General features: G+C 50.2%; 1 protein-coding gene across 1 annotated transcript in view; it reads left to right on the top strand.

Moving 5' to 3' along the window:
* The window catches only part of NSG2 (neuronal vesicle trafficking associated 2), a 54,974-nt gene extending 38,887 nt beyond the window's left edge, over positions 1-16,087 (top strand). The window contains exons 4-5 of the mRNA XM_027605710.1: positions 11,728-11,838; positions 14,263-16,087. Of these exons, the coding sequence (XP_027461511.1) occupies positions 11,728-11,838; positions 14,263-14,454 (303 nt within the window). The 3' untranslated portion in view covers positions 14,455-16,087. The remainder of the gene's footprint in view (positions 1-11,727; positions 11,839-14,262) is intronic.
* Positions 16,088-26,061: the final 9,974 nt, after the last annotated feature.

Genomic DNA, 26,061 nt, shown 5'->3' with positions numbered 1-26,061 from the left:
ATGAAGACAGTGTAGTGCTGAGGACAGAAAATGTGTTTTGGATCCAAATAGATCTGGCGTCTAGTTCTTGCTCCATTACTGATGGGCTGGAAAACTCTGGGAACTGAAGAAGTGCCAGCAATCCTCAGGTTCATCATCTAGAAAGCAGGAATATCAACCATACCAACTTTTTGGGATACTGGGTATGACTGAGTGAGCTAATATTTGTAAAGTGCTGAGTATCTGCCAATCAAGAGTGGGAGCCCCTTGCTCTCTTCTCTTAGAGACCAGGCAAAGAGTTTTGGTCTTTGCCTTGATCTAACTATAGTTTCCAGGTTACTTGAAACCTGGAAACTGTTAGGCTTGTGTGGAAATGCTGGTTTCCAGGTGTCAGGGCAGACTGAGGGAACCAGAATCTCTGGGTGTAAGGCCCGGGACCCTGCATCTACTCAGTCTCCTCAGATGGCTTTGATGCTCAGTAAATCGTAGATGTACCGTGTCCGGACATGAGGTCAGCCCTGCAGTGGGCCGAGATGAGATCTACAGCCACTCCCACAAAATGTGCTGAGGAATAATTTAAGAAGATCCCTTTGGAGGCCAGCAGAGATGATGGATTGGGAGGGGAAGGCAGGAGAAGCCAGAGAAAAAATGACCCCCATGAGAGGTGCCTTTCTGTCCCATCAACAAAAATCACCGGTGGGGCCTTTGGGCCCTTGGAAACCCAAAGGCAGACAGCACTGCCCTTGAGGGGTTGTCTGTCAGGGAGGACAGGTCACAGGTGATGGCAACACAATGTAATACCCGGTGGTCCTCGTGCTGCAGAAACACCTGGACCAAGCTCAGCTCTGAGGATGCACGATTATAACAGTAACAGTGGTGGCCACGAGAAGTATTAGTTCATCACTTTCACATTTACGTGGCCCTTTGGCCTTTTGCATTATTCATCTTGGTCATACTTCATGACAGTTTTGTGTAGATTAGTGTAATGACCTAGAGCCATTGGCAGGTGGTAAAGTGAGGTCTGTCTGGTGCTGGGAGGGGCCAGGCTTTCCTTGTGGTCGTAGAAAGTTGGATGGGTGACGAATGGGTAAAATGGGAAGAAATGGAAGAAATCAAGATTTATGCAAGGATGCATGTGGATAAGAATAAATAGAAAGTGTGTAAAAACAGAGTTGAGAGGATGGCAGGATTGTAATAGGTGTTTTCCTCTTGGATTTCCATGTTGTTCTTACTATAATGGTGCAGCGCACTTGGAATAAAAATAAACTCTAACACAGTTATAGATTTATCAGCAGTATAGCCATTGGTAAGGCAGCTGTATTTCTCAGTTAGACCTGAGTTTAAATCTCCACTCTGTCTTCATATATGTCAAGTCATTGCCATCCGTAAAATGGGCACATTGCTAGTACCTTCCCCAAGGAGTTTCGAGGACATGAAATGATGTGAGCCATGTATGTGCTCCATGGGTGCTGAAGTCATTACCACGGGCCGGGCCTAACCTGAAGCCTTCATGCATTGCCCGGGGTCACACAGTAAGTCAGTCATGGAGCTGGGCTTTCGGTCTCGACATCCTGGCTCTAAAACTCTACTCCATTAAGTTCTTGGTGCTAGGGACAGGGCCAGGGAAACCAGGATGTCATTGAGGCAGGATTTATGGAGAATTTACCATCCCCTTGCACTTTCCACTCAAGCCCTATTGTCAGGATCTTTGGGACCGAGCCAGGAGCAAGGCACCGGGTGGCCTAATTCTGTCTCTGGAGGTTCCAGCTGTTGCATTCAAAAGATGAATGTCTGTCGGGCAGCTCTGTTTTTATCTCCCCACAAAGTTTAATTTCCCCGATGTGAGTGGTTCGATTACTTTGAGGTTTCCAGGGTTTGCATTCTTCATAAAAAGGGTGGTTTCCTGAGCATTGTGATGCCATGAGGCTGCAGTACATGAATGTGAATGAAATTCACGTTTCCTGCCACAATGAGGGTCCTAGATCGGTGTCCTGGCTCGGCAGACAGTGGGAGGCTTTTGTTCTTCTCCTCTGTCTTCCTAACTCCTGGGATTTCCACGTCCACGTCTAGGTGACATCCCCCCTAGAATCAGTTAAGAGTATAGATTGTCTTCTTTCATTGAGCTATTGCAAGGAAAGGCAGCAACAGGGCAGAGAAATATTTACCAAAAGTCTACTTAAGGTAATGGTTAGGGTTGAGAAGGTCAGAATCAGGTATTCCAGAGTTCCATTCAAGCTCTGCTGCTTCAATAACCAGGTGGCCTCAGGCAGGCTACCCGGTGCCTCTGCGCCTTTGTTTGCACAGCTGTAAAATGCAGGGAATGAGTGGGCTTATAGGTTTCCCATGAAAGATTTAAAAAAAGACACTACCTACAAAGTGCTGGACACGGTACCCGGTGTATTACTGAACAATCAGTAAAGGATTGCTATTATCGGTTGAGCCCGTGCACCAGGACAACCTTGGGCATTTTTACAAACAGTGAATCAATGGATCCTCTCAGCCGTCCTGTGGGCTGGGAGTTTTGTCCCCATTTAACAGATTAGGAAATGAGCTCAGAGAGGTGAAGCATCCTGCCCAAGGTCACACAGCTCATCAGAGGCAGAGGTAGGCTGAGAGTCCTTTTGGGATGGGGCCACCACTGCTGCACAGAACTTCATGGACAGTGCCCAGAATGGAGAAGCCAGTCCTCCCAGCCATCAGAGAGAGGCCTCTCATCTTTGACAGGCACAGCAGACAGACCAGGAGATTCCTCCAGGGGCAACTAATAATTCTTCCAGCGTCAAATGGCCTTATGCAGTGATTTTATCCAGTCACCCCGCAAGGCAGTGAGGGCTAAGGAATGTGGGGTATACATTAGCATCCCCTCTACCCAGTGCCAGCTCATGAGCCAGAAGCTGGGACCACAGAGGCAAACAAGGTATGGTCCCTGCCCCATGACACACACAATAGAATGAATAGTCGTGGTACGGGGCCGAGTGCTTAGTGGTGGAGGAAAGAAAGTGTGATGAAACACAAGTAGGCAAGGGAAGGCTCGTCAGGGAAGGCAACATGCTGTGAGTTGGGTTTTGAAGCATGCCTAGGAGTTCACTAAGGGAGGAAAGGCTGAAAAGGTGCATAAGAGCAACATATGTTGAGAAAAATGGCAGTCTTCTGGAGTGGTTGGAAGTTTTGGACTACATGCTGAGGAGCATGGCAGATGATGTGGAGAAATCCAAGAGTTCCCATTTGCAGCACTGCCAGGCCCTGTAGGAGGGCATTCTATCAGTTTCCTGGGGCTGGCATAACAAATTACTGAAGACTGTGTGGCTTAATGCGATGGAAATGTACTCTCACAGCTCTGGAGACCAGAAGTCCGAACTCAAGGAAGGGTTTTGCACCCTCTGAAGGGTCTTTCCTTGCTTCTTGGATTCTGGTGGCTCCAGGTATTCCCCGGGCTTGCAAGTGTATCATTCCAGTTTCTGCTTCTCCTTGTGGGTTTGTCTTCCTCTGTATGTCTCTTATAAGGGCACTTGTTCTTGGATTTGGAGCCCACTTGCATAATCCAAGATGATTTCATCTTTAGATCTTTAACTTCATTGTATCTACAAAGATTTCTTTTCCAAATAAGGCCATATTTACGGGTTCCAGAGGTGAGGACATGGACATCTGTCTTGCGGGGTGAGTCAACTCACTACAAGGCTTCACATGCATTATCTGATTTAATCCTCAGAACTCTGAGAGGCAGGTACTATTATTATTCCCCTTTTATAGAGGAGGAAAGTCACTCGAAGGGATGGGAGGGAAACTATGAGAGCAGGGCCCTCCCCTGTCCTCCTCAGCATATGTCCAATGTGTAGAATTATTTCTGGCACATTGTAGGGGCTCAGCTGACATTTAATGAATAAATGCTTTATGAGGAATACAGCATGGGTGAAGAGCCCAGGCCAATACTTCACTGAATTAGACTCCGGCTGTATTATTTAATTAGCTGTGTGACTCTGAGAAAATTACTTAACCTCTCTGTGCCTTAGTCTCGTCATCTAAAACAATGAAGATGAACCTACCTCGTAGGGCTGTTGTGAGGTTTACAAGAATAAATCCATGTCCAGTGCCAAGAACAGTGCCTGGCACATAATCAGTGCTTCGTAAATGGAAATGTGAAGTGTTATTCCACACGACCTCTCAAGAGGGGAAGCAGACCGTGGTGGTTAATGACGGTGCACTGAGAAAAGTGTCAGGGAGCTGTGAGCTGACAGGGGAGGGGCTGAGTACTGCCTCAAGACTTTGGGGAAGATTCCGGGGAAAAGGAGATACTTGACTTGGGCTTAGGATGAGCTGCAGGACCAGCAAATACAAGGGGCCTGGAAGTGGGGAAATGAGGGTGCATTCAGGCAGTGGAGGGAAGGAGCTGAGGCCTAGGGGGATGCTGAACACAAATCCCACTGAGGCAGAAGACACCGTGGCTGGTCCCGGAACGGAGAGTTCAAGGTATCCTTGAGGCGCCTTGGTGTGTTGTCTGAACCTATCTTTTACTCACTGTGGGACCTTAGGCAAGTCACTTAACCTGTCAGAGCCTCAGTTTCTCCATCAGCAAAGTGGGCATAATAATTCTACTTGCAGTATATGATTGTGCCGATATTAGTATACAGTAAGTTCCTAATAACAGCACCTCTGATTTTTTTTTAAAGATTTTGTTTATTTATTTGAGGGAGAGAGAGAGAGAGAGAGCACAAGTGGGGGGGAGGGGCAGAGAGAGAGAGAAGGAGAGGCAGGCTCCCCACTGAGCAGAGAGCCTGACTCGGGGCTCGATCCCAGGATCCTTGGATCATGACCTGAGCCGAAGGCAGACGCTTAACCAACTGAGCCACCCAGACGCCCCAATATCTATGAGTAATATCAATATTACTACCACTGCTACTATCATTGTATGGATGTGTGGCCCATGGCGGGTGGTCATTATGGCCCCCATCCCAGCATGGTTTTGCTGGAGCTGTGAGCTGCGTACTTCTGTGCTGAGTTCTTTCTCTGTTCTCTCTCTGACCTATGCTCAAAAGCGTGAGGAGAAATCTTGGGCAGGTCTTAGCAGATTCCAACCTAAAACCTGGCCCTTTTCAAGGTTCAGGTACTTTTGTTTGAGCATGTGTTGGGGGTTGTGGTGGATGGGATTGAGAATAGGGGATGGAAAAGAACAGAAGGCCAAGGGCAGGTTATCTCAGTCCTCCATCCTAGATAAACACAATGTGCTTGGGACCGGGTTGCATGTCTGTCTGCTTGTGTATGTCTGGGGAAGTGTGTGTGTGTGTGTGTGTGTGTGTGTGCGCGCGCACACACACACACACACACACACACACACACACACACTGTGCGGTCTTTGATTCAGCATTTCGGTTCAGGAGATGTTTACTGATCCCCCTCTGTAGGAGTCATGGTGCCGGGCACAGAGTAAACGATGAAATATGCTTGCTACCCAAGGCATTCCCTGGGGAAGGGAAGGTCAGAGGTATGAAGAGGTCATGATGACAGAGGGAGCACCCTCAGAGCGGCCGACGCAGGCCCTGGTACAGAGCCCGGCAAGGAAGGGATAGCAGGCTGGACCGGAAGGCTGAGGACCATTCTCTGTGATCAGGAAGGACACGCGGGAGTTCCACGCTGAGACACACGAGTGCAGGAGGGCTCAGTGGGCTGGGCGTAGCTGGAGGGGACCAGGCGAGCCAGAGAGTGGTGGCCTGTGTGGCTGGAGGTGGCAGAGACGGGCCAGGCTGAGCAGGACGTTACCTGAAATATGGGATGGATGTTGTGGGAAGTCGCTCTCCTGGGCAGGACAAAGGTGACCTTGGTCTCAAAGCCCTGTGGCACATCATCTCAATGTTCTCTCCCCTTGTGCCCTGTCTCAGCTACCCTGCTCCTTCCAGACCCACTAGGACCCAGCTACTCCCTTTGTGGGTCTTTGGGCTGGCGCCTCATCCTGGACCACTCTGGCCAGAGTCTTCTTATGGGGGCCTCCTTCTCCCACCCTGGACCACCCTATCCCTGCTATGTGCCCTTCCAGATCCCGCTCAGGGCTTGTTTTAGGATTCTTTCTTTGTGCCTGTTCAGCGTCTGACCCTGTCTCTGCCGTAAGCTCCCGAGGCGATGACTATAGGGCAGCATCTGGCTCGCCGTGGGCCCTTCATAAATGTGTGCTGCGTGGATGCACGGATGAACGTGTGGCGGGGGGCGGCTGGAGATGGGGAGGGGGGGCTACGTCCAGCGGTGAGGACTGCATCTCCGAGGAAACCCAAATCTAGCCCGGAACTGATTTCTAGTTCCAGGTTGTTACATCACGAGGTGACGCCGAGGGTTGTAGGACCTCTCTGAGATTATACAAACCCAGTTAGTCCTCACTGACGTGCAGTCAGGCTTTCACTTTGCGAGGTGCTCAGTGGGGAAGTGGGAGCTTCTCTCTGGGGTCCTCTCTGAGCACCCTTCCAACAATCAATGCTGTTCCCAAGAATCCAGACCAACCCAAATGTCACCCGTTGTCCCCAGAGTCAGCCCCTCGCTCCTCCCTCTCCCATCACCCTGCTCACCTCCTAGCAGCTTCTCAAACCATGCACTCCTTTGCACCCTCATGACCCCATGTCCAGCCTCTGCTTTTGGGGCATGCCCCAGTGCATCAGCCTCTCCACCGGCCTCTGCCTCTAGCCATGCCTCTGCAAACTTGCCTTCACGTTGCCTCGAGAGACATCTTTCCAAAATATCATTTGTATCCTGTCACTTCCCTCCTGAAAACCTTCAGGGGTTCCTTGTTGCCCTGGAGATACAGTGCAAGTTTTAGCCTGGTCTTTCTTTATCTGTTCTCTTGCCACCTACCCATTGCCCCAGACCTCTCTCTCCCTCACTTGTACCCTCTGGGCCAGCCATGTCAAACTGTATGATGTTTCCAGAACAGCCCCAGCTTCCACTCCACGGCAGATACGACTTCTCTGCCCAGAACCTTCCTCCTTCCCTATCCTATTTTCTTCCCTGAAGTCACTTCCAACATTGCCTCCCCCAGGAGGCCTTCCATGATCCCCTACCTCCAGGCTGATTAGGCCCAGCAGTCCCCTGTGCTGATGCCCTCAGTCAGGGTGCCACCCCTGGTGTGCACGTGCCCACATCCATCTGTCCAGCTCTCCCTCACCCTGTAGGCTGGGAGGCTCCAAGGGAGGGCCTGTGCTTGATTCACAGCCCTGTATTCTCTGACCTCCACAAGGTTTTAGGGAATGACTGGCCTCCAGCTGCAGAAGTTACCAAGATTCAGGACAGGGAGGCAAAGTCTCCTTCCCCTAAAATGGTCTCCGCTCAGCCTCGTTCCGGGGCTTGTTAGCCTCACTCAGCAAAATCCCTTGGGTGGCCACACTCCTGGCACCCTCCTCAGCACCAGACCCTGGTCTCTGGCAGTGATATTGGGCACCCTGCCCGCTGTCTGTGTGCCAAAGTCTTCTCAACCCTGCGGACACACGACGGTCACCTTGGGGCTTGGACTCTACCGTCAGCGATTCTGCTATAATGGGTCTGGGGCAGATCCAGAGCATCAGGATTGTTCAAAACGCTGCCCAGGTGATTCTAAGAATGCGTAGCCAGCTTGAGAACCACTCACACCTAGTCATCCTAGAGTAGTGGTCCTCGTCCTATAGCTTGTATGTTATAATCACCCAGAGAGTTCATAAGACTCCCCGTGTCCTGGACCTACCGTCCCTAACCCAACAAATGAGAATCCACCAGGGTGGTAACAATCTTGGCATCAGCATTGAATCCTACAGGATCTTCCCTCCCTCCCTCCATCTCTCCCTCCCTCTCTTTCCTTGTTCCAGAAACAATTGCTGGGCTTATCTTTGGAGCTCTGGGAGCACTGAGGTGAATCAGACCCTGCCCCTCCTAGGTGGGGGCTTAACGGGGCTTAACTCAGAGCTGTTAGGAAGGGAAGAGCCCGGCCCTCCCCACCGGCTCCCTAAGGGGAACGTGTCCCAAGGACAGGTGTGCTGGGCCCTGCTCCAGCTCCCAGCGCCTCCTCCTCTTCACCAACCTGCTGCTTCCCCGGAGATGCCCATGCTGGGTCAGCCCAGAGACTGGGTCTCTGTTCAGTCTGATCACATTAAGATGGGGGTTTCCCGGGGGCTTCCCCTGCATGAGGCTGGCGGTGGTGACAGGGTGGGGCTGCGGGTCTCTGTTCTCTCCTTGGCACACGCGAGCTCTGCAGCTGTCCTTTGTCCGGGGCTGCACCTGCAAGCATGTCTGTGTCTCAGCCAGCCCCACGCGCGGCTCTGGTGAGGGCATGCCAGCAGGACTTTAAGGGCCTTTTGATGGAAAGAATCAACCTGGGCTCTGGGCATTTTTTAAAAATTGAGGTAAAATTCACATATAAAATTAACTAAAGTGAAAACTTCAATGCCATTTAGTGCATTCACAATATTGTGCAAGTATCACCTCTACCTAGTTCCCAAACATTGTCCTCACCCCAAAAGGAAACTCTGTTCCCATTCCCCTTCCCCCCAGCCCCTGGCAGCCACCAATCTGCATTCTTTCTCTTTGAACTGACCTATTCTGGATATTTCTATAAATGGAGTCACATAATATGTGGCCCTTTATGTCTGGTGTCTTTCACTCAGCGTGTTTGCAGCGTCCATCGACATGTGTAGTATCTATCAGTACTTCATTTTTTTTGGGGATGAATAATATTCTATTGTATGGATGGACAGTGTGTTTATTCATTTATTAGTCCACGGACATTTGGGCTGTTTCTGCCTTTAGCTACTGGGAAATCTGGGCATTTACAAGTCCTTATATCTATGCTCCAAACATCAGCTGACCCAGGTATTCCTAGGTCCTTAGCATTAGCCAGAGGTCTGTGGTGGCCCCTTCCCTGTACTAATCAAATACTATCTTCGAGGTCCCTGAAGGGGTGTATGCATATGTGGGGCATCCCTGACTCCAGCTTCCAGCCTCCACTGACATCTCCAACTCTCTCCACATCTTACCCGGGTGATTCCAGTCCGGTCTCTGCACTCTCCCATCCCACCCCACCCCCACCCCAATCTTGGGCAGGAGGCTGGTGCGTGTGCAACAGGCTGCAGCTGAGGGGTCAGCATGCAAATGGAGGGGCGGCCAGCGCACTGTGCTGACAAGAGTTTAGAAGTGAATTTTGCATGTCACCATCTGAAAGGAAAAACTGCTTTTTCTCCATCCTTCCACAATACTTCTGACATCAAACATGCGAGGTGTTCCCCACACCAGGTAATTCTCCAATTCTCAGGGGACGGCGACTAGATGTTCTATAATTTAACTCGCCTCTGACACGAGCTGCTGGGGTTAGCGCACACCCAGCAGGTGAAGGGCTCCGTCCCACAGACTGTCCCAGTTCAGATGCCAGTCCCAAGTCCCAGGCTGTGTCTGCGCTCCTGACCAACTGGCTATTCACTGGCGGCTCCTGCTCTCTCTTCCTCAGTTTTAATAATTTGCTAGAACAGCTCACAGAACTCAGGAAAGCGCTTAATATTAGTCTTCTTGATTTATTATGAAGGATACAGATGAACAGCCCCCGGAGGGGGTACACAGGATGAAGCGTGGAAGGGTCCTGAGCACAGGGGCTTCTGTCCCCATGTAGAGTAATGGGGTGAGCCACACTCCTGCATATGGACGCGTTCTTGTTCACCAATCTGGAAACTCTCTAAATCCCTTCAGTTAAGGTTTCTATAGAGGCTTCATTACATAGGCATGATTGATGAAATCACTGGCCATTAGTGATTGAACTCAATCTCTCCCCTCCCCCTGGGTGAGGGGGTGCGGTCAGAAGTTCCAACCCTTTAATCCCATGGGTCGCTCCCTGGCAACTGGCCCCCCTCCTTAGAGGCTTTCCAAAAGTCATGTCATTAACATAAACTCAGGTGTGGTTGAAAGGGGCTCCTTATGAATAATAAAAGACTCCTTTCATCTTTATGGATCTGGGCTATTTCAGGAACTCCGCACAAAACCCAAGCAAAAGATGCTTCTAGTGCTCCTATCATTTAGGAGATTTTAAGCGTTTTAGGAGCTCTGTGCCAGGAATTGGGAACAAGACCCAAATATATATTTTTCTTATATCATAATAGCGCACTGTCCTAAAACTTCATACACACGTGCACAAGGTATTTCTCACGGACAGTGTCTGCCCATTGGGTTTGGATGGACACCTCCCATCTCCATCTTCCTCATGGCTTTTCCAATGCCTCCCACCCAGTATTTAAAGCTGCCAACAAACAACTCCGTTCATTTGGAGCAACATAGACTTCTGTCTTCTCTGGTCCGCATAAACCATGACCTGGGGTGGAGAGGAGATGGGATGGGGACCCCCGAGGTTGATTTTATTTTTCTTCTGAATCAAAAGAAACCTCCTCTTCACGAGAGGAAATCTGCCATGTGTCTGGGCCAACTGGCTCAAAAAGCCACCAGCTTTTAAAAATAGCACGAAAAAGAATTCTGCGTGTAATGCTAGGTGCCCATGTCATGGGATTACCCTACCACTTTGTACACGGGGAGTGGGATGGGGTTGGTGTAAGCCTGGAGGCACCTCTGAAATTAACCATCTACTCCTTTCTGGTAAATCCTGTCTGTTTAGTCTTGTATTATTTTTTTAAAGTTTGCTCGTAGATAATGGTTAGGAGCTAGGCTTTCACTGTGAGCAATTTGGACACCATGAGATGCTTCTGAGCAGACAAGAGACATGGCCTGACTTAGATTTTGAAAGGACCTCCCTGGTTGCTGCATGTGACTGCATTGAAGAGGGCGAGAAGGCTGCTAGTTAGAGGCTGCTTTGGGACTAAAGGTGAGAGGTGGTGATGACTCGGCTGGGTTGGAGACAATTGGGAGGTCAGAAGCCATCAGATTATGGGATATATTCGAAGGCAGAAACCATAGCTTCTGATGGAGGACTGGATGTAGAATATAGGAAAAAGCGTTGAAGATGACTCCAAGGGGCACCTAGGTGGCTCAGATGGTTAAGTGTCTGTCTTTGGCTCAGGGCACGATCCCAGGGTCCTGGGATCGAGTCCTGCATCAGGCTCCCTACTCAGCGGGGAGCCTGCTTCTCCCTCTCCATCCGCCTCTCCTCCTGCTCGTGCTTGCTCTCTCTCACTCTCTCAGATAAATAAAAATTAAAAAAAAAAAAGAATGACTCCAAGATGTTTGGCCTAAGTGACTGTAAAGGTGGACTTGGGGAAAAATGTAGACAGAACAGATGTGGGATGGCGAGGAGCAGGGGTTTAGTTTGGTCACATGTCCTACAGAGGTGAAAGAGGCAGGTGTATCTGAGATTAGAATTCAGTAGTTCTAGGGAGGGCGGTGGTGATGGAAAGCAGAAGCACCGGAAGTGACAGGTGGATTAATGACTGCCCCCGCCACACACCCCACCGCCCCCTGCTTCAGGCTGTGCACCCGAGCACACACACACTTAACAGGAAAAGTGAAAAACAAGAACAAAAACAAGAAAAGTAAATGAGGGGGGAAATCACACCTTGGGCCAAGAAGGAGTTTCAGAAAGTATCTAGCAGAAGGGGGAAACTGAGGCCCAAACAGTACAGGTGCTTTCCTCCAGGTCACACTGCAAGTTAGTGGCAGAGTGAGACAGAACCAGTTCCTCAGGCCTCAGGCCGCCCCTGCTCTCTCTGACATATCACTTTGCCTACCGGCTCCAGGATTCGAAGGCTGCCTGTGTGCTGGGCTGAAGGCAGGTAGGACTGAGGCTAGGTGACTCTCAACGTTGTTTTCCTCCAGGTCACCATTCTTGTCAGCCTGGCCCTCGCCTTCCTCGCTTGCATCGTGTTCCTGGTGGTTTACAAAGCCTTCACCTATGACCACAGCTGCCCAGAGGGATTTGTCTACAAGGTAAGAGGCTTCTGGCAGGTGAGTGGCCCCAGGTGACTGCCAACCTCAATTAGAGGGTTTATCAATGTCTTCTCTTCACTGGCATCCAAATTCGGGGGACCTCCCTGCAGACTACTGAAAATGTAGTCTGTGTCAGGCAAGGGGTTTCACGAAGGACTTGGTTTCCTTCCAGTAGGCAGTAGAGTTCTCCCTCCCAGACGGTGCTCTCTGGAGTCAGGAGTAGGAGGTGGTCCAGCTTCAGGCTGGAGGTCAGCGGGCAGGGAGAGCTCACTCCTGCTTGAGATAGGCCAGTCCATCTTCAGAAAGCTCTGCCTGGGCACCCATCTTCCTGGTTTAATGTCCGATTCCCAGTTCCTGTGGTGGGAGTGGGGGCTTTCGAAGTCTCTTGAATCCTTCTGTTGGGCCTGTCCCACTGAACCTTGCTCTGGTCGCACCCCTTCCGTTGAAGAACCGAACCAGCTACGTGACTCTGGGGTGTCTCTTCGCCCCTGAACCTCAGTTCTCTTGCCTGCAACATGGGCACTGGTAACACCTGTCTGCAGGATTTTTGTGAGGCCTTAAGGAGAGAATTTAAGTTAATAAAAGACCTATTAGGTAATGGGCTCTCAACGAATATTAGTTGTCATAAAGACAGAATCTGTTCTACAGCAAAAACAGGTGATTCAGATATTTATAAATTGCCATTTACTGCGCACCTATAGGCTGTAAGTCACAGCCTTTCCTCGATATTTTCATAAACATTGTCTTGGTTGAGCTGTACATGCATTCTGAAAATTAGGTTTTATTGCCCCCACTTTACATACAAGGAAACAGGGGAAGAACGTGTAGGATAAGAGAGTTTTCCAAACCGTCACATTACATTCCTAAGTGAGGGAGTCAAATGGGGTGTGTCCTGCCTTAGAAACACACGTCCTTCAGTTCTGCTCCGTGGCTTCTTCAGACTACATTCCTGGCGGTTAAAAGCTGAGGTTCTCAAAGAGGCAACAGCTCTCAAGAGGGGACAGTTGAATGAACGATGACATGTTCACACAAGGGGTTTCTGCGCAACCGTGAAAATGGGCGGGAAGGCCTCCAGACCCGGGCCTGGAATATCCTCCAGGACAATAATGACGAGAAAAAGCACTGAGGAGGGGAAGGATATTTGCTTATACTTTCAGAAAGAAGTTCTAGAAGGATAAATGAAAACACTAGGACAATGGTTACTCGGTGTGGGGGGGTGGAGGGGGAAGAGAGTGAAGGGGGCAGGAAAGAGGAGCAAGGCTGCTCTGGACACATCTCGCTATCCACCTGTCCTTGCTGTCTGTGAACGTCTGGGGGCATATCTAAAAAATAAACAACAACAAGTCATTCCTCAAAATCAAAAACAAGCTTAACAGAGAACCTGGCTCTATATTAATTTGGGGACATAAACATACAAAGAAAATAAATATTCCAAATGAGCAGAGTGCATTGACTGTACAGCCACAGAGGAATATGGCCTAAGGATACAGAAAGTTATAGAGAAATCTTAAAGTTGATTCAATATTCTAACTGTTGGTCGTAATATTCGTGTTATTTTGTGACCATTTGATATATGTTGTAGGATAACGCAAATAGACCATTCTATCAGTGTTTGTTGGGAACCAAAGATTTGGATCAAAGAGAGAGGAGTTACAAATATAAAATCAAAGAAATAAAATAGCCATAGGCTGAAGCCATGGCCCGGAGAAGCAGCTGGGGGATGGGTGATTGAGCTGAATCAAGAGGTGGGGGTGGGGGGGTGGGGATTGGTGTCCTCTATAGCCTCACAGTCACTGAGCAGAGGACCGTGGATTAGTACCAGCCTCAGGTTTCTTTCTCTCTTTTTTGTAAATGGAGGGATAATTGACATATAACATGTTAGTTTCAAGAATCAACGTGATGATTCAATATCTGCATATATTTTTAAATGTAAGTCTAGGTAACATCCATCACCACACAGTTACAAAAAAATTTTTTTCTTATGATAAGAGCTCTTAAGATCAACTCTCTTAGCAACTTTCAGATATACAAGACAGAGTTCTTAACAATAGTCACCATTGTCCATGGCATCTGCAAGGCTTATTTATTTTAAAACTGGACGTCTGTGCCTTTTAGCCACTTTCACCACCTTCACCCCCGCCCCCCCCCCCCCCCCCCGCCGCCGCCCATCCCCTAGCCTCCAGCAACCACCAGTCTAGCATCAGGTTTATTTTTTCTGAGGTTGAGTAGGTGGCAGCTTTGAGATGGTGATGGTGATGATTTTGGGGAAAGAGTCCTGAGGGCCGGGCCCAGGCCAGGTGACATCACCTGCCCTCTGGTACAGAGCCTCCTGTGGCCGTGGCCCTCAGACAGGGTGGCCGAGGTGCAGGTTGAGTTGGAAGCAGTCCGCTGAGCTCCCCCTGACTCTGTCTCTCTCGTCCTCAGCACAAGCGCTGTATCCCGGCCTCCCTGGATGCTTACTACTCATCCCAGGACCCCAACTCCAGAAGCCGCTTCTACACGGTCATCAGCCACTACAGTGTGGCCAAGCAGAGCACCGCTCGGGCCATCGGGCCGTGGCTGTCGGCGGCAGCTGTCATCCATGAGCCCAAGCCGCCCAAGACCCAGGGCCATTAGAGGCCTACCCCCAGCCAGAATGGGGGGCACAGAGGGGAGCCCCCCTGTCGGCTAAGCCAAGCTCCAGTTACAAGACACCACTGTACTCCTGGGATATGGGGGCGGGGGTGGGGCCGGGGTGGGTGGGGGGGAACTCACCGAAAATATCGTGCACTGGAGTTGTCTGAATCGATATTTCTTTTTGTCCTTTGGTATTGTTGATTCGTCCCCAAGTCAGGATTATGTACAAAGGCATGTTTCGTGTTGATTGTTCCCATGTAAGATATTTTCAAAGCCACTGCTTATTACTTGTTAGGAAAATTTAAAAACAGAAAAGGAAACAACATGGACAAAGAAGGATTAAACTGGCTGCATCTGGAAGACGTTGGTGGGCAGTAAAGAGCACAGACTCTAGGCTTCTTCAGTGAGAAGCCGTAGTTTCAGTGGGGGGTTTGGAAGGTACAGAAAATGTGAGTGATGCAGGCTGGGGCTACGTGGTTGGCCCCTGCTGTGCAGGAGAGGAAGATAGGAAGTCAGGACGAGCCTATTTAGAGAAGAGGGCTGATTTTGGCATGGTTAAGCTTGGGACGCACACAACCCAGAGTCAAGAGCACCCACCGTGGGTGTGTTTTGCCAAGTTAACACAGACTGTCCATACAGGAATCTGAGCTGGGGCTTGGGCCGGCGCATGAGGCCTGGGGATGCATAGTTGCAATCAAATCCTGAGCAGAGGCAGACTTTCTCTGTCTTTTTCTTGCGTGCCTAGATCGACACCCGGATACTGCCTATGTTTAAGAGCCGGCAGGGGTAGGAAGGGAGAGGGGACGAGAGGCCGCAGGACGAAGCAAGGCACGGGACAGGCGTACCATATGTGGCCAAGCCATAAGCACAGGCACCACATTTTACGAGTCTTGTTTGCTTGTTGTTTCCCAAAGTGCTAATAACAATTGGAAGAGTGATGAAGGTCATAACCGGGAACTGCAGGTAACAGCCAGGGAGACTTTAAGACCGGGGTTGCAACAATGCCAAATCACCCCTAAAGGAAGCTGAAAAATGTGACCATCTTTTGCCCACTTGTTGTACTGACAGCCGTTGGACAAGCACCCAAAGTCCCCAGTCTAGTTCTAGAAGCTCCTGACTAGGGGGGGCAGCGTCTGGCATTGACCAGGGCTCCCGCTGCACTGGGACCACATCAGGTACTCCCATACCACTCTCCTGCAAAGGTGTCCGGAAGGCCCACTCAGTGGGATGTGGCTCCAGGCCTGCAGGGCCAGAATTGGCTGGGAGAGTTGGTTATCTGAGATGTAGTACTGTTTCCCCACGAAGCTGCGACAGGCCGTTGAATGGACATTTTCTCCTGGCTCGCTATGTTGCCGAAATCATACACAACAGCTGGGTAAGAAGACTAGCATCGCTCAAACTATCCTGCCAAATGCTATCATCTGACTCGCCTCCTCCCACCCCATCATCTCAAGTCACCTGTAAATTCATTTGTCATCCGAAGCGGAATAACAAATTGTCCCTAGCAAAACCGCTGAGCGCTTTATAATTTTGTGGTGTATTTTTGTCAGTAGGTAGCAGAGGCTGAAGTATTTTTTGGTGTAATTCTTGAACTTTTCTGACAGGAAACAAATAAAGATAGATGTGTCTGAAATTCTTGACCTTCCTTTGCAACTTTCCTCACCTTTTGTTCAGTGAGCCTGGTGGGAAGATGCCGGGGGCAGGGATCAGTCCCCGAAGATAGGGTGGGCTGTGGGGGCAGAGTGTCTTGTGGGGCTGGGGCTGGAATTGGGCTGTGGGGGACCTTCATCCTCTGGCAGGTGGGCCCTGAGATGATGCTGCGGTCAGAAGCAAGGACTAAGAGATACACCTGGCCACTTGGCTTGCAGTGCACTGTCCTTCACCCCGTGAGTATCTGCTGAGCACCCATGGAGGGCCAGGCTATGCTGGGCACGGAGCATTCAGGGATGAATGATGCATAGTCAACACCCTGACATCTGGAGATGGAGTTGGACGTGGACATAGATGCTGGCAAAAGAAGAGTTTGAGGATGCCACTGGTATAACACAGTTGGCTGTTAGCCAACAGCTTGAGGAAGAAGGTCATGAGTGATCAGTGGGGGTCCTCTTCATAATTAGCTTTAGGTTTATTATAACCATGGCAGGGCATAGTTATTGACCCCCATTTCACAGATAAGAAGACTGAAGATCAGAGGGATGGAGAGGTGCCCTAGGGCCATAGAAGATGAGCTGGGATTCGAACCCAGGTGTGTATGGCTCCTTTGCCCCCAACCTGCTTCTCTAAGACCTTGAACAACCCTGTCAAGGTTATAGTTCATTCCCCCCCCTAAAGTCAGGTCACTGTTACCATAAAAGCAAACTAGCTTACTCTCAGCCAGAACTCAGTATTAATGGTTAGTGTTAAGAATAGCAAACAGGTGCGGTGCCTGGCTGGTTCAGTTGGTAGAGCATGCGACTCTTGATCTTGGGATTGTGATTTAGAGGCCCCCTCCCCCGACTAAAAAAGAATAGCAAACACGTGAACGCCCCTTGCTCCGTGCCAGGTACTACGTGTGTCATATAACCCTCCATCAGCTCCATGAGGTAAGCACCCTCATCATCAGCGTCACTGTTGTCACACTGTCATCCTCACCCCCACTTTGGGAGGGAGGCACGGAGGCATGGAGCAGTGCCCCAGCCTGTACAAGGCCACGTGGTTAGGAAGCCGCCACCGAGCCATGATTCTAACCCACAGGTTTTGGGACTGGTGTCCTAACCGAGGTGCCATTCAGCAGTAACCGCTCATCCCTATATTTTGCTTGGTAGTTTATGGTTTGTGTTTACAGCTCTTCTCAAACTCAGATGAAGGTGCGTTTGAGGGAAAGGCTGGGATTGACTTTGGGCAGAGTTGGAGGCTGAGGCTCCAAGTTCATTGCTGCACCGGGGATTATGGCCATTCATGCACGCCTGGCGGGATGGAGAAGGAAGAGAACAGGGCTCCTGTCCTTTGGGATGGCCCACGCTGCTGAGTTCTGGGGTGAGACAACCCTACCCGCACCCACAGAGCCCTGCAATTCAGCCTCTCTTCAGGCCAGGGTGAAGCCCGGGCAAGGATCTGGGCCGGCAGACCACACTCGTTGAGGCAGGCTGATCCATATGGCCAAGGCGTAAACACCCACTATTTTTTTCAATTACACAAAGTCAACTAAAGACTTAATGAACACATGTTCAAACATTCTGTCACAAATGGATCTGCCACTCCATTGCCTCAAAAAATAAACCAAAGCCATCTTTTCTCTGGAACGAAGAGGCTATGGTGTGTAACTGGAAAGGAGGCACAGGGTGGGGGACAGGGGATGGGCCACAGACACTTCTGTTTTTAGGGGCAACCCTGGGGCCATGCTTTCTGCTTGGTAGAGTCATACCTTTCTCAGCAGGAAAAAAAGAGGATACCTAACTCTTCCCATAAGACCCAAGGAGTGGGAGATTAGTTCTAGAAGAGTTTAACCAGCGGCGGTTTGGTCAGGGAAAAGCTGCTCTGGTTTTTGGAGGATGGGGTTTTGCAGAGCACCACTGGCTGATGGAGAGTCAGGAGAAGACAGGAAATCACGATAAGCCAGCCCCTTGGTCCATAGGATCAGCTCCGTCTGTGGCTTTTGCACCCTCTGTAACCTACTCACCGACACTGGGAAGCGCTCTTTTGAGAGGCTCCCGGTTGACCGGGAGAGAAGACAGAAGGAAGGTGTGCAAGAGAGGTGGAGGGGAGGGCCGGACAGTGTGGCTGTCAGCCGCGGGTCCCTGGAGGACCGGGCCCTAGACCTGGGCCTTGAAGGACGGCTTGCGTTGTGATGGAGAGACTTCATGAGGGTGGAGAGAGGGCGCCACAGAGCAGACAGCATTCCCGGGTAAGGGGATGTCTCCTCCGTGCCCGTGCTGGATGCAGAGATGAAACAGGCCCAGGACACAGCTGCCACTCCCCTGTGGCTCCCGGGCCAGGCCAGGGGCAGGGGCAGGGGCCAGAAGAGACCATTGCTGCACCGCGGGGACAGGCCATGATGGCACCACGGTAATCCCAGCAGGCAGGCAGGTCCGGAGGTGTTCAGAGAGATGTTCGTTTTTCTTGGAAAATCGAGAGACTATCTGTTAGAACTGTTATTGATCAGTTTATCGTGCCCCCCATCCCTACCTCATGTTCTAATCTGACTGGGGAGTCATGTGGAAGAAGGAGAAGAAGACATAAATCCCTGATCCTTTTTCCAAGAAGCACACATCACCATCTCTTTAGAAAAATAGTGTTCCCAAACAGTTGAGGGAAAAAGACTGGTTTCCATGGCAACATCAATGTCATTCCCCATAGACCAGCCTCAAATCTGGCACAGCGGGGTGTTTATCTGATTCTGTCCTTTTGTCAGAAACGATCTGCTTCTGCGAACCCAGACCCAGAGTTCATTAGTCATAGTTGCCCTCAAAGGTGGCCATCCCCTCCCTGGACACTCTTTGCCTCCCTCTCTTCTCTCTTTGTCTTTCCCTCTCTGTGCCTCTCTGCCTCCTTCCAAAGGAAGGATGTCTGGAGGCTGTGGACCGAGTTGATGTAATTTATATTTCAATTCGAGGCCCCCGGTGAGCGCTGTGCTGGGCGTGGGCGGCAGAGGGGGAAACAGAGTCCCTGGGAAGCACACGGCCTCCCGGTGCCGTCCTTCCTGTAGCTGTGGCCTCGGCTAACTCCGTTTCCCCCTCTCAGCTTCAGCCTCCCCATCTTTAAAATGGGGACAAGAACTGTACCTACCTTATTTTGCCAGAATTCAATGAAATAATGTTTAAAGATTTACCTATGGGCCTTATTCAACAATTATAGCTGCCATATCTTGAACAACTCCCTTCCTCAGGCTCAGTTTCCTCATTTGTAAATTGGAATTATTTATTTAAAAAAACCCCAAAAACCCTCCACTCACAGGATTGCTGTGGTTTAGAATACGGCAGCGCTGTGACATACCCATGACCCAGAAATTGGTCACCTCCCACCTGCCCTTAGGAAGCCCGTGGGCTCTGGCACCATGGCATGTCCCAGACCCACCTTGTATTCCCTTTCCCAGACCCGGAATCAACCATGTTTCCAAGGATCCCTGGTTCCCTTTTTGAGAAATGGTATCTAGAAACCAAGACCTGGGTGTTAGTTGTATGTATTCCTAGAGGGGTGTCGTCGCTTCCAAACCCTCTCAGTGGACAGAGTTAGGAAACTATAAATGTATAGTAATTCATATGTATATCACTATTTCTGTCTCTTTTTGTCTATCTATTATCTATCATCTTTCTACCTACCATCCACTTATCATCTGTCCATCTATAAAAATCAAACAGACATGAATTTATTTTGATACCTCGTTTCCAACGCAAAACCAAAGCGTTCATGCTAGCATCTCTTCTTTGCTTGCTTGTAATTTCTATCTCTGACAGTGGAAAATATGACTCTATTATCTACCATATATTTTCCGCCTTATTTGTCTCTAGTATACAGGTAAAGTTGTTTCAGGTACATTTTTTTGACATTTAGAATTTCTAACACCACTAGAGAAAATTTTCAAATCTTTAACTTTGTGTTTTGGAGTATACCACTTTCCATTTTTTTTTTTAAAGATTTTATTTATTTGACAGAGAGAGACACAGTGAGAGAGGGAACACAAGCAGGGGGAGTGGGAGAGGGAGAAGCAGGCTCCTGCCTGAGCAGGAAGCCCGATGTGGGGCTCGATCCCAGGACCCTGGGATCACAACCTGAGCCGAAGGCAGACGCTTAACGACTGAGCCACCTAGGCGCCCCTATCACTTTCCTTTGTGCTTAATTTGTAAAGACTCACAGGTAGAGCCATTTGTTTTCTGAAGGTTAGCACTTTAGGAGGCCAATGCCTTGTGGTATATTTCAGCTGAGTTTCCCAAGGCCTCACCACTGAGAATAATAATGAGCTCTTATTAGCAACAATACCTTAAATGTCATAAACACATGCCTCCATCTGCTCCTGGAGGATTCAGCTCCTTGTAAAGACCTTCCTCCCCAGCCCAGGTGGAGCGTCATGTGTGCTTGAGGACAGATGTGAACTCCTGCTGGGTTCTGCTGAGCTCCACGTGTGCCCCAGATGTTCTCAGGCACCGATGGCCAATGCCACAGATACCCTAGAGGCAGTGTGGTTTGTTTCCTCAGGCTCTGGTGGAATAAGGGGACATGGTGTTCTCTGCCCTTTAAACTTCACCTTATTATCAGGGGCCCATTGCGGGACTGCTTGTCCTCCAGATCCTGACAGAGTTTTAACCAAAATAGCTCTCTTTATTCTTTTATTGTATCCTCGGCACTCCTACCTCCTCTGTGCCCTACACGGGACCACTGTGGGAATCCATGAAGTCTGCACTGAAAGACAAATGGGAGTAGCGTGCTTGGGTGCTAGGAAGATGGCCAGCACCCTAGCTGCTCCCGCCTGCACCCAGGGCAGACTGTGAATTGTTTGTGTCACTCTCTCTCACTCTCACGGGGCCTCCTGCAGCCGAGGCATCTCTCCCTGCACTGGTTCTCCACACTTGCTCTATTGCTTGATTTGATGTTGTTGGTGACAGACACTGTGGCTCTCTAAGACGTCTCATGACTCCCTCCCAGAGCATGGAGTTATTGCTAGGAGGGCCTTGACTGGTGAGGGGTCATCTTTCCCAGCCCCCCTCATATCCAAGCTTGATTACACACTGGTTTTCACCCTTCAAATGTTAGAAGTGATACGTGTCACTTCTAGGTTGGCACTTTGAAGCAGGGGACGGAGCTTCTCTACTCTCTTCCCTCCCCTTCCTCCCCACTCTGCAGCGTCTCAAAGCCGAGGACTCGCAGGACTTGGGGTAATGGAAGGAGCCTGGATTCCTGAATCTCCTTGTGGAGGAGAGCCACCTGCCTACATTGGGTTATTACATATGAAAAACAACTTTTATGGTGTTACTAACGAAATTTTAGGTTTTATTTGTTACGGCAGAAAGAATTGCCCAGACCAATACACAAATGAAATCCATTTTCCTTCTGGACACTATACCTCATTTAGAGTTGATTACAACAGTGGCTAGGCCTTACACTGGGCTGGACTCATGATACCAGCTCCGTGGTCCCTCAGGTAAGCTCTCTCCAGAAAGCTCCTCAGCCTCCGAGCTCTCTCAGCCATCAGGCACATTCTGGTTCATGCTTCAGGAAGCAGACATCACTTGTTCTGTGAAGTCTTCCTCTCTCTCCCCAAACTGGGTTGGATCCTCCACTGCTATGCCCCCAAATCCTGTGCATCCCTGTATCACAGGGGTATGCAGTCTATTTTTATCATCAGATTACTTATCTGAATTCCTGGTTAAATTGATAGATGAAAAACGTCTTTATGCCAATAACTCCTAAATGTCCATCTCCAGTTCAGATCTCCCCTCTGAGACTCACACCCACGTGTGCCTCTTCCTGTTGACCAACTCTAATTGAAGACTCTTGCCTGCACCTTAAACTCAACATGCCCCCCAAAACCTTCATCATATTTTACCCAAATATGCCTCATTTTTCATGAAACTGGGCGATGACTTCATCAACTACTCAGCTTTCCAGACTGGGAACCTGGGTCTCATTTTAGACGCCCTCCCCCCCCCCCCCATCAACCAACATTTGGTCAGCTGCTAAGTTCTGCCCATTCCACTTTCAGAGTGTGACTCAATTCTGCCCTTTCCTCCACCGGAACCTGAATTCATGCCCGCTCACTTCACCCTCGCACGGCCTCACAGTCTCCCTCCGCCCCTCTCAAGGGCTTGCATTGATCCTGTCACGCTCCTGCCCACAGCCTCTCACTGGCTTCTCCTGGCCCTCAAGATTAAATCCAGCCTCTTTACCTTGTCATGGGAAGCCCGTTCAAGCCTGAACCCTGATTTCTCCTACCCCCTCCTGTCTTCCGTGGACAACCCTCCCCTCCCACCCACACTCAGTCCCACCAAGTTGGCCCCTCACAAGCACCCATAGCCTCAACTGCCCTTTGAGCTGGGATCATGTCTTGGAGATTAAGGTTTCATTCCCCGCCCCTTTCTCCAACCTCCTCACCGTGCCTGACTGAAATTGGGAATTGTCTTTGTGCTCATTGTGTGGGAAAGGGATACAGCAGGGCGTGAAGCAGAAAGTGCCTTCCTGACCTTCTTGCTTTTGTTTCTAAAATCTGTACCTCAGAGAGGAGATAATTCCTGCATACAGATGAAGTGTCTTGCAGAAACATGGAGAAGGATTTGTCTTATTCCAGAAAGGATCCTCTGGGCTGAAGGGAGCAGGGCATGGAACAGACAGTTCTGTGGGTCATAGAGAGAGGAGAGCCATGCATGCCACTCACCCCCACCAAGGGGGGGCCCCCACCAAGGGGCATTGAGGCCCCAGAGAGGACTGGCTATGGGATGTCTGCGTGTCCAGAAGACCGCAGATGCCCATCGGTGGCTTAGAAGCAGGCTGACAGAGGCCCCAGAGACAGGCACACTTGTTTCTAAGAGACGCCTAGGATTCCAGAACCAAATTCCTCAAAGGCCTGAGGTTACCTCTCCTGCTGGCCCACCAGAATGGGGACTTAGATAGGAATCTCATTGAGTTTGGAGGAAAAAGAGAGAGAGATCTTGCCCCCCTGAATTTACAGAGTGAGGGCCACACTCTTTCTGCCCTTCTCACCACCTCCAGCCCTTCCCTATTTGTGCGCTCACTCTGCGGGAGCCCCTCCTCTGCGTCCCCACTGCATCTCATCTATCCTTCTGGTGTACTCCTTATTCTATAATTGCTTATTCAATCAACAGAGTATGGCATAGGTATTATCATTATGATTTCAGTTTATAGATGAAGAAATGGAGGCTCCGAGAGGTCAAGTGCGGCGTTTGAAACGGCCCGGCTGCTCCAGCTCCAGGGTGCCGGCCTTTGTCCCCTCGTGTGGAGGCGTTGGGACCCGCCCTTGCCTCCTCCATCCTCCTCACGGCCCTCTGCCCACTGGCTTAGAGGCCCCCCGCCCCCCAGTCCTGCTCTCCTGCAGGACAGAGATCATCTGCTGACTGTGTGCGGGGCTGGGTTTTTCCCCAGCAGCTTTTAAACAAACACATTCGATGAGGAGGATGTGTCTATGCTGGCAATTTATTCCCTTCTATGCAAGCTGTCCAACTAATTAATAAAGAAAAAAAAAAAAACACACACACAATTCAGACCCGTGAGCTCTTGAAAGAGAAAACGAGAGAGCTATCCGCACATCAGTGGCATCCAAATAGTCCTGGGCTTGGGTGTGAATCCCGGCTGCACTGATTCCTGCCCTTGGGAGTTTGGGCAGGCCACGCCGTCAGTCCGCGCCTCACTTTCCTCATCCATGGAGGGATGGTGCCAATCCCTACTTCTCAGGGGTGCTGCAAAGGTCATTTGAGTATCCAACCATTTTGGGAACTCCGCCATGCTACAGAAGTAGAAGTACAAGAGGAGGAGTCCTTTACATTAAATTGCAGAAAACCTCGCAAGTGGTCCGCGCCTCGGCTCAAAGACTCTAGAGCATATGGTCACACTGCTAGAAACTTATGGAGTCATGACCTCGTGGTCTCTTAGACTCTTGTGGCTTGAAGAGTGTCCCCCACCAAAAAGATATGCTGACATCTTAGCCCCTAGGGCCTCAGAATGTGATCTTATGGGTAAATAGGGGTATTACAGAGGTACTCAAGTTTAAATGAGGCGGTCCAGTGTGCCTGGTCCTTCTAAAAAAGGGGGAATTTAGATACAGGGGCACAGACAGAGGGCTAACCCATTGCGAAGGCTGGGGCTTGGGGCGACGCATGTATGAACCGAAGCGTGCCGAGACCGCCCGCAAACCAGCCGAAGCCAGGGAGGGCCCAGGCGCGTTCTCCTTCGGAAGGCGACCGCCTCGTCAGCACCTTGACCTCAGACCGCCAGCTGCAAAGCTGTGAGACACGTTTTTGTTATTTGCAGCCCCTCGGTCTGTGGAACTTGTTAACAGCAGCTCTAGCAAACTAACGGAGACCCCGGAGGCTGTGCTCGTTCTCCAAGAGGCTTGCAACAACTGTTTGCGGTGTTACAATAAATGAACACAGGTTCGAGTGAGTCTCTCCGATTCAGCGTACAGGCCACTGCGCCGCGTGCCCGGTGTCTGCTAGGACCTGGGGAGCCAGGGATGACTGGAAATGCAGACCCCCACCTTCAAGGTGAGAGTGAAGGCGCCCAACACACACAGCTCCTGAGGGCTGCCCTGCATTCTTGCCGGACCCCCCCCCCCCAACCACGCAGACAGCGCCCACGCCGCCTGGAGAGCTGCTGGGAACTGGCAGAGGGGAGGGCCCGGCCCCCAGCACGGCCTCCAGGGCCTGGGGCCTCCCGTGTGGTGACAGGGGGCACAACCCCCAGATAATAACAACCGCTATCATGCCCGGGGCGGGGCACACCCACAACAGCCAACCTTGCGGGGGGCCGCGAGAAAAAAAAAAATAGGAGCGAAACTTCATTTGGACTAGATGAGCTGGAAACAACCCCTTTCCCTCACTTATTTGCTGTGAGCTCTCCAGCGCCTTTGCAATCATGAGTTAGGTAAAATAGCATCAGCAATTTGGGCTTGAGATCAGCAAAGGTAGTTGGCATCTAATTGGGTTTGGAAGGAAAACAGAGGAAAATCTTTTAAAGTCATTATTGCATTTTCTCTAGCGTGAGAAGTGGTGCTTTTAATGAGTTGTTCTTTGACCCCCTCCTCAGCAACCCGGGTGTAGCCTGGTGGGGCCTGGCTCAAGCCAGCCCCCCGGGCAGCCCCATCTTCTCGGGGCTGGTGCAGGGGCTGCTGCCTGGTGAGCCGGGGGCGGGCGGGTGGGGGGGGGGGGGAGAACGGTTCGCGGTGGCGGGGGGGACGGGCCCTCCTAGGGAAGACAGCCAGGGGCTTGGGACTTAGCATTTGCTTTTGGCTTGGGCTTCAGCCTGCAGCCTCTTCCTGCGGCTCCGGGAAGAAAGCGTCTTTTAGCTGAGGCCTGCAAAAGAGGTGTGGCCCAGAGGTGTTGCCTTGTGAGTCTGCGCCTCTGTGATAGGTCTGTCTTTCCTCTGGCCGGGCACACAGCTTTGCTGTGGCTGATGGCATCTTTTGCAAATGAACTTCTTTTTCCAAAAGCAAAGGGACAGTTTTGTAAGAATTTTTCCCCTCCTGCAATGAGATAGAGAGAAGTCAATTTGTCAGATTTCCTTCTAAGAAGAGCACTGTATTTATTTGGAAGAAACACCTTGAGCAAACAGCTCGAATGGATGAAGGGTGACATCCCAACGCAGAGGGCTTCAAAATATTTTACTCCAAGTCCCCCTAAGACAATAATAATTTAAAAAAGCGTCGTTTTCCCTTGCACATTTTTAGGTTGATATGTAAATCACAAATTTAAATGGTTGTAAGAGATGCAGCTTGCCGTTTATTGTATGCTAAGTATATGCTTTAAATCTATTTTCTTTGGAACCTTGAAGCTGCACATTTAAACTCTTTCAGTTTGGAAAATGTCTGCCACCTCGTTTAAATGGCAAGGCCACTTATTTAAACTAGTGGCCAAATCAAATTTTCAGAAAACACCTGACTTCACTATTCAGTTCAAAAAACTTGAC

The sequence above is a fragment of the Zalophus californianus genome, chromosome 5 (assembly GCF_009762305.2).
Source record: "Zalophus californianus isolate mZalCal1 chromosome 5, mZalCal1.pri.v2, whole genome shotgun sequence".
Taxonomy (NCBI): domain Eukaryota; kingdom Metazoa; phylum Chordata; class Mammalia; order Carnivora; family Otariidae; genus Zalophus; species Zalophus californianus.
The sequence above is the reverse complement of the archived record's forward strand: the minus strand, read 5'-3'. Positions and strand labels throughout refer to the sequence as shown.